Raw genomic sequence first — 12,059 nt, forward strand, 5'->3', positions numbered from 1 at the left:
TACCAAAAATTTAAATTTATAATAAGTGTGAATTATTCAGTAGCAATAACAGATAAAAATATAGATAAATCATTAGTATTATATTGGAAAATATCAGGAATAGAACTAACCCCAGGAAGTAAAATATTTACAGCAAGATGTAAAAATCTATACGTATTAACAACAAAACATAAAATAACGGGAAATAATAAAATTAATAAAATACAAATAGAAAGTCCTTTCAAACAATTTGTAAAAATAATTAATTATAATGATCATAGTTACGAGACATAGATATAGAAGAAGATTTAGAAATAATAAATGATAGAATAAGTACAACAAAAAAAAATAACTCATGAAAAATCAGAATCATCAAGCTCATTAAAAAGAACAAGTTATGAAACAACTTCAACAGTTAATTTAAATCAATATTATATAACAGGAACAATAAATGAAAAAGAATATTTAATACTTTTAAATACAAGACAAGAAAAAAATTATATAGCAAAATATCTAGTAAAAAGTGAAGAAATGAAATCTAATAGTAATATATCCTCAGATCTACCTAGGAGTCTAATAAACATTAAAGATACGACAGAAAAAGAAATAATAATAGAAGTCAGAAAAATAAAAATAGAATTTGAAATAAAGGAAGAAATGCAAAAATCAAACATAATATTAGGAATAAAATGGTTAGAACAGGTAAAATCATACAATATAGAACATACACAATTATCTATAATATATAATAAAGAAAAAATATTAATAAAAAGAGCTTTGACATGATATGAAAATATATGTATTAGTAAAAATAATAGTAGAAGGATATTATAATAGGTATTATACACCAATGATAGATATAGGAGCAGAAACAAACTTATGTAGATACAACTGTTTACCAGAAAGTAAATGGGATAAATTAAAAACACCAATAGTAGTCAAAGGATTTAATAATGAAGGAAGTTTTATTACATATAAAACTAAAAATGTAAAAATACATATATGAGATAAAATAATAACAATAAAAGAAATCTATAATTATGAACTAACATCAAAAGATATGCTTTTAGGAATGTCATTTTTAGATAAATTATACCCACATATAATAACTAAAACAGATTGGTGGTTTACAACACCATGTAAACAAAAAGTAAGAGCAAAAAAAGTTATTAATAAAATAAGAAAGAAAACTGATTGGATAAAAGGAAGAGAAAAAATTACACAAAAGTTAGAAAATATAAAAAATATAGAAGACACAGTAGAACTAATTGTATTTTCGATAAATAAAAAAAAACTATATTTTCAATAGATAAGGTAGAAATAATAAAGAAAAGATTAAGACAATTATACAGTGAAGATCCATTAAAAGGATGGAAAAAACATAAAGCTACTATAAAAATTGAATTAATACATAAAAATAGTATAATAACTCAAAAATCATTAACATATAATTTTGACGATTTAAAAGAATTTAAAATGCATATAGATGAATTATTAGAAAAACAATATATACAAAGAAGCAATAGTAATCATAATAACCCAGTGTTTATAGTAAATAAACATAGTGAACAAAAAAGAGGAAAAAGTATAATGGTGATTGACTATAGAAATTTAAATGCAAAAACTATGACATACAATTATCCAATACCAAATAAGATATTAAAAATAAGACAAATACAAGGATATAACTACTTTAGTAAATTTGATTGTAAATCAGGATTTTACCACTTAAAGTTAGATGAAAATTCTAAGGAATTAACCGCATTTACGGTACCACAAGGATTTTATGAATGGAACGTATTACCATTTGGATATAAAAATGCACCAGGTAGATACCAATACTTTATGGATAGTTATTTTAAACAATTACCTAATTGTATAGTATACATAGATGATATACTACTATATACAAAAACTAAAGAGGAACATTTAAATTATTAGAATAATTTACAGATATAATAAAAAAATCGGGAATAAGTTTAAGTGAAAACAAGTCGAAACTATGAAAAATCAGATAGAGTTTTTAGGAATACAAATAGATAAAAGTGGAGTAAAAATGCAACAACATATAGTACAAAAAATAATAAATTCAAAAGAAGAATTAGATACAAAAAAGAAATTACAATCATTTTTAGAATTAGTAAACCAACTAAGAGAATATATACCAAAATTAGTAGAAAACCGAAAACCTAAAGCCATTACAGAAAAAAATTTAAAAAAAAATATAGAAGATAATTACAATGAAGAAGACAAAAAACAAGTTCAGAAAATAAAAATACTTTGTAAAGAGTTATCAAAATTACAATGTCCAAACGAAAATAAAAAATTTATATATATAGTAGAAGCAAATGCTAGTGAATATAGTTATGGGGGAGTACTTAAATATAAATATGAAGAAGAAAAATTAGAACATCATTGTAGATACTACTCAGGTATGTTTAATGAAACAGAAATAAATAAAAAAAAATTATGTTCATTATATAAATGTTTATTAACATTTGAGCCATATATTGTATATAACAAGTTTGTTGTACAAACAAATAATATACAGGTACGCTGGTGGTTAACAAAGAAAATACAAAATTCAGTTACAACGAAAGAAATTCGGAGTCTAGGATTAAATATATTAATTTTTAAATTCACAATTGAAGTAATTAGTACTAACAAAAATGTTATTGCAGATTACATAGCAAGATAAAGCTACACAGATTGATATAATAGAAGATGATGCTTTAGAAAAAATACTCAAAACCCTAACTACGCTTTCAATGAAAGTGGACAGTATGGGTAATGAAATAGAAAAGCTAAAGACTAATGAAGTTAAACTGAAGTATAAAGCTATGCATCAGCTAACTTAACAGTGTGCAGAGCTATGTCGATCGGAAGACATCAAAATTTCAGAGCTAAAAGGAGACATTGGGACACTCCATAAAATTCATAACGTTTATCAATCTACAATTGCAGGTACAAGCAAAAGAATTAGTGGACAAAGATATCAGAACATGAACATAAATAAGATATTTGAAAAACCATTTATACCAAAAACACAAAAAAAATCCCTTGTTCATACCCTCACAAATTACCACATATCGAGAAAGTTTGAACCAAGATAAAAAAGCCTATAACCACATAAGCCGAGCATACATAGAAAATATCCACAAAATACAGACTTATCTAAACCTTAAACCCAGAGCCACAAATATCCAAGAACCAAACACTAACTATATAACCCAAAAATTACAAGGTTACAACAAGTTAATCACACTACCAAAAATCAACCCAAGCTTAGTTAAAACTTATTTCAGTTATGGATTATTAAATACCGTATATACCCATGAAGGAAATGAACTAACAGATATACCAGAATTATATAGAGCATTCACCACTTATAAAAGAATAACCAAAGGGAATCTATTTTTTGTAAAGTTTTATACTGCACCAGCAGAGATATTATATGACGAGATCAAACCAGTTATACAAATTGTAAAAATAGGATTAACCAGAGATATGATTATACCGGAAGATATTGTTCAGCAGCCAGAGATACCTAAAATCGAGATACCTGATTTTTATGCAAATAAATGACTTATTGGAATATCTATAATTGTTTAAGAATTAGCAAATAATTATATCAATGAAAACCCTATATGGAGCTATTATTCAAGAGATCATTAAATGATTTATTCAAATTCAAGAGAACTACGACAAACAGATATGGAAGATGCTAGACAATGAATTCTGACATTAGTCAACCCAGAGAAACAACCAAGTACAAGAGAAATTAGGAAGGAATTTATTTCAGAAGAATTATTAACAAGATATTGCAAAATGATAGGACACAAATATCCAGACCATCTATGTTCAAGATATAATGGAGAAAAAATATTATCCCGGAAGTCTAGCTAGAATAAAAGAAAAAATCAACCAAGAAGATAAGGACGCCATCTAGAAGATAAAAATCAACGGAGCAATAATGGAAGAGAAAGAAGAAAAGATAATAAAAGTTATGAAAGAAAGTGACATGTGAATAGTTTTCTTGACTTTAGATGCCTAAGTTATTATAGCATTTACTAGATTTTGATAACTTTTGACTTTTCTATGGCAAAGTGTCATTATTGTATAGCTTTAGTCTTTATTAATTTTGTCTTTTTGTAGAATAGTTTAAGATTTTTTGTAAAGTCTTTTGTAAATAGGACAAGTGTAAAGTAGAAAATAGTTTACGTGTTTTCTTTTAGGCTATAAATATGTAAGCCATTCGGCAAGATAAAGACAAGACTTTCATGGGTTGAAAGCAAGCCTTCCCTCTTGTACACAAAAAACTTTTTGAATATTTAATAAAAAACAGATATATTTTTAAGGAAAAGCTATGGATAAACAAAACCCAGAATTATCAAACCTACCAGAACAGGTATATTTATTCACGATTATGAATAGCTAAATTCATAAATTCCTGACAATCATGATATGATAAAATAAGTTCATGTTAGTTACTTTATAGTAGAATTATTCGAAGAATAGCGTGTTAAGAAGTTTATTAGCAAAGTGGATAAGGAGAAAAATCCCTAAGAACTATGCTATCCTAAAGGTGAAATCGGTGAGGCAAGAAAGCCGTGATAGGAGAGCAGCCAGAGTAGAGGCGCTGTTTAAGGGAAAAGTATCCAGATTACCATGCTAATAGTGACCGACGAACATGTTATTTAAGAATAATCTAGTATATAGTAATCTAAAATGATTATATTTTGTTATGTGTATGATTAAAGGGAATATTTTGAAATAGCATCATATGAAAAATGAATACTTATTTATTTGACGAAATGATAGATAAATTTAAAATACTTGTTTTGTATGTACTTAAGGATATGGAAAATATAGATATAAGAAAAATCATATGGGAAAAAATATTTGATAAATATTTTATGAATAGAATAAATTACATACCACACCTACCTACCTACTCTTACAAATATCTATATGTCAAGCCTACACATCAACCATGATAAATTACATATATTTAGAATATTGGAAAATGGATATGAAAAATATACAATTAATAGAAAGACTAATGAAAACAAATCTAGAAAAATATATGAGAACTAAAGATACAAAATATATAGAATTCCTTAATGAAAATATACAAGAATTATTAAGATTAAAACAAACAACCAGTAAATATTATGATAAAGCATTTAATAAATCATAAATTACTAAAATTCAATTCCAAGTTATCCAAATTATTCGTAGAACCTAAGCATCATATGAACAATATGACAAGCTATATATCTAATGAAATTAAGATACTTATTTTATATATCATTAAAAACTTAGAAATAAAAGACATAAAGAAAATAATATGGGAAAAATATTTCATGAAGAATCATTAAGTCTAGAATGGTTAGAAGATATGCATGATCTTAGCTTATATTATTCAGATAGTTATAACTCAGATAATAATAGTTATTATTCAGATGGATATTATACAGATTAAAAATGTTAGAATATATTAAAAGAGTTAGAGAAAAACAAAGTTGGCTATACGAAGAAATTAATTATAAAAACCATCTTAGAAAAGGAATAAAACAATTAAAAGAAATATTAATTTGGATAGATAAAATCATGAAACAACTAGAATTAAAAGACAGTTTAGAATATGATTTAGACATAGAATTATTCATAGAAGAAAAAGACAGGATAATTAACGAAATAGATAAACTAGAATTTAATATCAGATATAGTATAATTAGAATAAATTATTACAAAGAAATTTACAGTATTACAACTACGGATAAAATGATAAACTCTGAATATTTAAAATATTAGAGACAAGATATGGAAGAAATAAGATTAACAGAAATACTTATGAAAGAGAATTTAATTGAATATTTTAGAACAAAAGATATAAAATATTTACAATACCTTCAAAATAATATACAAGAATTATAGCGACTAAGAAAAAAACTAAAGAATATCACTGAAAAACATTTAATTAAATACAATTTAATCATCCCAACATATGAACATGAGTAAAACTAAAACAAATAAATTAAAACTAAAAATATTTTAAAAAGTTAAGAAAATCTATGCACAAATAAAAATACATTCATTTATAAATATATTTAATTTACCCAATTATCCCCACCCCTACCATCCTCTAGATCCGCATCTGTTATACACCTGGACCTGAGTCTGACCAACTTAGGACTTTGATACTCTCTACGCTGTATTTTATTTGATCTTCCCTTTAATCCATTTCAATTCCTTGACTTGTTTCATACGATGCTAAAGTTTCTCGGTACCGGAAGTCCAAAGTAATAGAGACCGATAACTTCAAATTACTTTTAGCTTCGACATGAAATCTTTTTGACATAACTCTGTCTTCATACATTTTACTTAATAGCTTTTAAAGCTGACCAGCTTCAACATATGATGTTTTTGATGTTTTCCTTTTCAATATCTGCATAGTCTAAGTTGCCAACTGAAATTGGAGAGTGATGACGCCTTTAGTGCACATACTTTGGCTGGTTTAGTGCTTGTGCCTACTACAGGATTTTCCCTCTTTCATGTGTTCTTAATGTAGAAACAATGTCGTCTGAACCATCATTCTTTCATTATGCAGATAAAAGTGGGAACTTTCCGCCACTGCCATCAACAAGGTAGCTCATTGATATTTGATGTTAATATCTGATCATCTTGTTCTCTATTGATCTTCCACTCGCTAGCACATTGCTGATATCATTTGTATTGTTTCTCCCCTCTAATTTGCAGCACAGGTGGTTTGGATCTTTCTTCGTCTGCAATGTTGGCTTATTTGTTATCCATTTTCAGACCATTCATGATGATAAAGGAAGTCCTTTATGCTACCTACTCTTATCGTTGTATACTTCCAAATAATTAGGTTTGTCTGGTGGCGCTATAGTTGGGATATCTATAGGGGCAATACGAGCAGTCTTGCTGTTGGCTGGTTTGGTTTATGTAGGATGTTATAGGAACAAAGCACACCTCCATCAGTCTGGTCATGGTAGGTGTTGATCCCTACTCTTTGGTTCTTCTAACATTCATTTATTTGACTTACCAGATTTCTTAAGGTGCTTATACTAGGATCACTTTCAGGTTGACAATGCAATTTAAAGTAGCTGATTTCTCTATTGGAATTGGATATTTCCTGTACTTCTGCTTCCAAATTTTAGAAAGTATCAGAGTTATAGAAAACAAAGTTTGTTAGTTAACTTAGATGTTTACCTTTTGTCTTGATTAGGCCCAGCAAGCAGCACGACAGTTAAAGCTGCAGGTTCCGATGGCTTGGCTGATGGTAATTCTCCAGGGCTTTCAGGCATATCTGTGGATAAATATGTTGAGTTCACTTATGAAGAGCTGGCTACTTCGACTAATGACTTCAGCATTGCTAACAAAATTGGACAAGGTGGTTCTGGTGCTGTTTACTATGCTGAGCTCAGAGGCAAGGTTTGAGCTATTCTTAATTCTTACTTCTTGGTATAACCTGTTATATTATGAAAGAAGTGATTTTCTTAAAACTTCTGGTCTAATGAAATAAGTGGCCAGTGGGCAAACAGTAGTCCAGAGAAAGCAGGAATAAGTAATAACAGAGAGCAGAGAAGGCAAGTGCAGAAGAACATTTTACAAATAAATGAATAACTTAGTCATCTGGTGATGTTCCAGTGATGCATTGACATACATTATATCCTGCATACTTTTCACATATGTTAATCCTAAACACCGAGTCATGATTTCACTTCTCCAGTGGGTAGGATGTCCCGTGATTTTCTTTGGTTACATTTAGTTGTAAAGTTTTAGCCATAACCAACTTAAAGAATTATTCAAGTGTGTTTATACCCCGTACTTTTTGTGCTGTAACCTATTTCAGAAAGCGGCTATCAAGAAAATGGACATGGAAGCTATGAGGGAGTTTCTAGCTGAATTGAAGGTCTTGACAAATGTTCATCACCTGAACCTGGTAAAAACTAACTTCCCTGCCACTAGAGGCATGTCTCTTTTGCTGCTCTTATGATTTTCTCATTTGAGAATACATACATACATACATACATACATATGTACGAACTAATTCACAATAAATGGCGTTAGCCAATTGATTGCATTAGTTTTGTAGTCTTGTGCTCGAGACTTCTATCCTATTATAGAGCATAAATCAAGTGATTACCTCAGAATGTACTTCAATGTTTGTTATGATCCCTGAAACCTATACTTAGTGTATCAAAATTGTTACAATCTGTCACTCATTTACAACTGGATAAATTGCTTGACATGCACCTAGAGTGCTCTGAAGAGAATTCAGGCCTAGAAGAGAAGGGGTGATGCAAACTGCACTAAAGCTAAACGAACAAGGGATGCTTGGGAAAAGTAAAATCTTAAGATTCAAACATTTAGTTACAAATATGTGATGAGTGAGATCTTCTTTGGTGTGGGTAATAACGCACTTCAGGACGGATATGTGACCATTGTGAGGATGATTAAAATCCACTTTCTTGATTTGATGTTCTGAAGTAAGTGCAAAAGTTGCTGCAACCAAGAGATTCCAGGGGATAACTTCTTAAACGGGAGGGCTGTTGAAACTCAAAACATGGTGTAATTCTTCTTTCCTATACACTTGGACTTATGGTGTCATTGATATCGAGTGCAGGTGCCCTTGATAGGCTATTGTGTTGAAGGTTCCCTCTTCCTTGTATATGAATATGTTGAGAATGGCCACATAGGCCAACATCTACGTGGTACAGGTATCTTTGATGTGAATTACATCACATGTCATAATCAACCACTCTTTCAGTAATAGGTGGTTCCTTAAAGAACTTCTACTCAATCTGGTCAATTTATCTCCAGGAAGGGACCCATTGCCATGGTCTAAGAGGGTTCAAATTGCTCTAGATTCAGCTAGCGGTCTTGAGTACATACATGAACATACTGTACCAGTTTACATCCATCGTGATATTAAAACAGTAAATATTCTGATAGACAAAAACTTCCATGCAAAGGTTTTTCAAGGCACCCTTTTTGTGTTTGTCTATTGGGGGAGGCTATTTTGTTATCGTGTTAATCATCTGATTTAGGTTGCAGATTTTGGTTTAACGAAACTGACTAAAGTTGGAAGCTCATCTTTGCAAACACGACTTGTGGGTACATTTGGATACATGCCTCTAGAGTAAGTGTTTTCCTATTTTGAATTGAAACCGTAAAGTAGTGACCGAATTGTTACTTACCCTATTTTTTTCTTTGAAGCAGAGCATCCACTATTATTATTCTGAAAGTTGTTCCATAATTATGTAGTTGCATCCTTCTTTTTAAGTGACTGGTGATCAGTACACAGTCAGTTGGGAAAAGGGTTGTTCTAATTAAAAACAAAGGTTTTTTCAACGTCTTGCTCAAAGCTTAAATTGTTGCTTTCTAATTGAAGTGTTTCTTATGAGTGCCTCATGTGACAGATTTGCACATTGCTTTTCTACAGGTATGCGCAGTATGGTGATGTCTCTCCTAAAGTTGATGTCTATGCTTTTGGTGTTGTCCTATATGAACTAATTTCGGCGAAGGAAGCGATTGTCAAGCCAAATGGTTCTGTAACTGACTCAAAGGGTCTTGTTGCTTTGTTAAATTCCTTTTGCATTTTTCTTTTTTCAGTGGTGCGGTTGCATGGATCTTTTATAAGCTTAAGCAGAATCATTTTTTTTTGAAAGGGTTATACGTTTGCCCCTCATTCCCTTTTTAGTGTCCTTCAATTGGACAGGCAATTTAAAACTTACTGTAATTTGTAATTGTTTTAACGCTGTGATGCTAGTTTTCAGTAATATATTGATACCTATTCTGCATTCTGATGACCACAGTTTGAAGAAGTACTTAGTCAGCCAGATCCTGATGAATACCTTCCCAAACTAGTTGACCCAAGACTTGGAGACGACTATCCCCTTGATTCTGTCAGGAAGGTATTAGATTTTTAAATGAAACTAGCATTGTTAGGTACAGTAGTTGTTTCTTTTTGCTTCTTACAGAAGTCCATGTCTTCATCAATCACAGATGGCACAGCTAGCCAAAGCTTGCACCCATGAGAATCCCCTAACAAGGCCAAGTATGAGATTAATAGTGGTTGCGCTAATGACACTCTCTTCGTCGACAGAAGATTGAGATGTTGGATCTTTCTATGGAAATGAAGGTCAGATAAATCTTATGTCTGGAAGGTAGCAAACCAATATCTTGCTTCCACGTGCAATCAATATTTCATTCTGATCCTTGCTTGTGAGCGAGACCAAGATCATTCTGTTTAAGCATTGGATCAATGTACTACTAGTGCATTTTTTACTTGTATAGTACTTGCTTGAATATAGTGTAAGAAAACATAGAAAGATGTATTTGATTTGTAACATTTAGTGTAACTTTGTGAGTTAGAAATGGAACATTTCCTCACGGGCAAATACCGGTTTTCTTTGTTGTCTGCTGCTATGACGAGCAGTGTTGATTAATATCAGAGTCGGAGTAACATTTCCTCACGGGGAAAGACCTTGTTGTCTGCTGCTATGACGAGCAGTGTTGATTAATATGAGAGTCGTAGTCAAGATTTTACTTTATGCATTCTGGACTACAATCCTTTTTCATATTGGTTCTGGGCTTCTGGCTAGGATTATTTGTACATAATAAAACAAATTTTGAATATAATTACACATGAGCTGAGCCAAAATTAATGTGTTACACGAGCTCGGAGCTCTTGCCGTTGTTTTGTTTACTATTGTCCAGTGACAGATAGGGGTGGGCATGGTATGGTATATACCGAATACCAGACCGAAATCAAATATTTTTATACTGTAATATGGATGTTATGGTATTTGGTAGGAATTTTAAATTATTTTGGTATTTGGTAATGTATTTGGTATTTATGCAATAAATATCGTATACCGCACCAAGTTTTTTAATAACATATAAAACTCATATATATATATATATATAGATTATATTTAAGATTATTAAATATATTTATATATCATGCATTAGCCAAGTGAACACAAAAGTAACTTTTATTCAAAAATAAATTTTTGGGAAGCTTATTATTTAGGAGTACTATGCTTAAGTTTAGGTACTGTTGTTCAGAATTTGCATCTCGGACTATTCAATCGTGATTGAAATGTTATTTGTGTAATTGATTAACAAAGATAGTTGTTAGCCTAACATGATTGAGACGTTTTTAAAATTTAAAGTTATAGTTTTTTTATATGAATATATGTAATTAGAAATCAAATAAAGTATAGTTACCGAATTACCATACCGTAAAATATTGAAACCGAATTTAAAAATACTGAACCATACCGAACTAATTTAGTATGGTAATGATATTGTTCTTTTAGATACCGAAAATTGAAGTAACCGTACCTAAGTTTAAAATACCGTACCGTACCATACCCACCCCTAGTGACAGATAAATGAAAAAAGACAACAGCAATACCTTTTTTATATGTTCGTTTTTTAAGGCAATTATGCAAGAAATCTACTTTTTTTTTTCCCATTAGATGGTTTGATAATTTCAAATTGGCGAAATCCATCGACAGACACTTAAACTTTGCATGATCTTTCACTGACACCTAAAGTCGATATTGTTCATTAACTCAACTAACGTCTCGATATATCACTTTGACACTTTTTACACAATCAGCAAAAGTATGTAATGTGTCGTGTAACACACGCATTGCTAACGTGTAAAGTGACGAATGATATGACGGCATTTGTCATTTTTGTCCAAAAATAATTTTTAAATAATTAATTTAAATTGAAAAAAACAATCAATAAATTACCCCCCTCCCCCCGCTCACTCCCAAAATCATCTTCTCCACCAAAATATAACCCATCAATTTTCAGGAAATTACAAGAGATGATCCCAATAGTGGGTGGTTTTGGATTTTTGACTTGCATAAGAAAAATCTTTAAAGACTAGTCTTCCTTGGTTTTTTATGTATAAGTACATTTTTGCTTTTCTACACCTCTAATATTTTTAAACTTTTCATTCCTATTTGTCTCTCAGCTTCTATTTTAATTTTTTTTCTTAACTTTATTTTTTTCCTTGTTTTAATTCATTT

The 12,059-nt window shown here is 30.2% G+C and overlaps 1 protein-coding gene across 18 annotated transcripts; it reads left to right on the forward strand.

Annotated features, from left to right (window-relative positions):
* Positions 1 to 6,120: 6,120 nt before the first annotated feature.
* Positions 6,121 to 10,559, forward strand: LOC107878166 (lysM domain receptor-like kinase 3). 18 transcript variants are annotated; one of them, XM_047393842.1, is made up of 12 exons: positions 6,121 to 6,629; positions 6,742 to 6,746; positions 6,872 to 6,994; positions 7,232 to 7,437; positions 7,859 to 7,948; positions 8,633 to 8,726; positions 8,830 to 8,981; positions 9,057 to 9,148; positions 9,229 to 9,350; positions 9,452 to 9,555; positions 9,825 to 9,923; positions 10,015 to 10,559. In XM_047393842.1, exons 1-9 carry the CDS (start codon positions 6,559 to 6,561, stop codon positions 9,263 to 9,265), a joined length of 870 nt encoding a protein of 289 aa, XP_047249798.1. In that variant the 5' UTR covers positions 6,121 to 6,558; the 3' UTR covers positions 9,266 to 9,350; positions 9,452 to 9,555; positions 9,825 to 9,923; positions 10,015 to 10,559. The 18 variants fall into 18 exon arrangements, with proteins under 18 accessions (XP_047249798.1, XP_047249806.1, XP_047249797.1 ...); XM_047393850.1 differs by having other exon boundaries at positions 9,274 to 9,350; XM_047393841.1 differs by having other exon boundaries at positions 9,229 to 9,555.
* Positions 10,560 to 12,059: the final 1,500 nt, after the last annotated feature.

The sequence above is a fragment of the Capsicum annuum genome, chromosome 7 (assembly GCF_002878395.1).
Source record: "Capsicum annuum cultivar UCD-10X-F1 chromosome 7, UCD10Xv1.1, whole genome shotgun sequence".
NCBI classification, from domain to species: Eukaryota; Viridiplantae; Streptophyta; class Magnoliopsida; order Solanales; family Solanaceae; genus Capsicum; species Capsicum annuum.

Excerpts from the sequence above, each read along its gene's own strand:
- LOC107878166 (XM_047393839.1), top strand. The coding sequence starts at position 6,559 with ATGTCGTCTGAACCATCATTCTTTCATTATGCAGATAAAAGTGGGAAC. Across the intron at positions 6,995-7,231 it reads CCTCCATCAGTCTGGTCATG|GCCCAGCAAGCAGCACGACA; the intron begins GTAGGTGTTGAT and ends TGTCTTGATTAG. Across the intron at positions 7,438-7,858 it reads ATGCTGAGCTCAGAGGCAAG|AAAGCGGCTATCAAGAAAAT; the intron begins GTTTGAGCTATT and ends AACCTATTTCAG.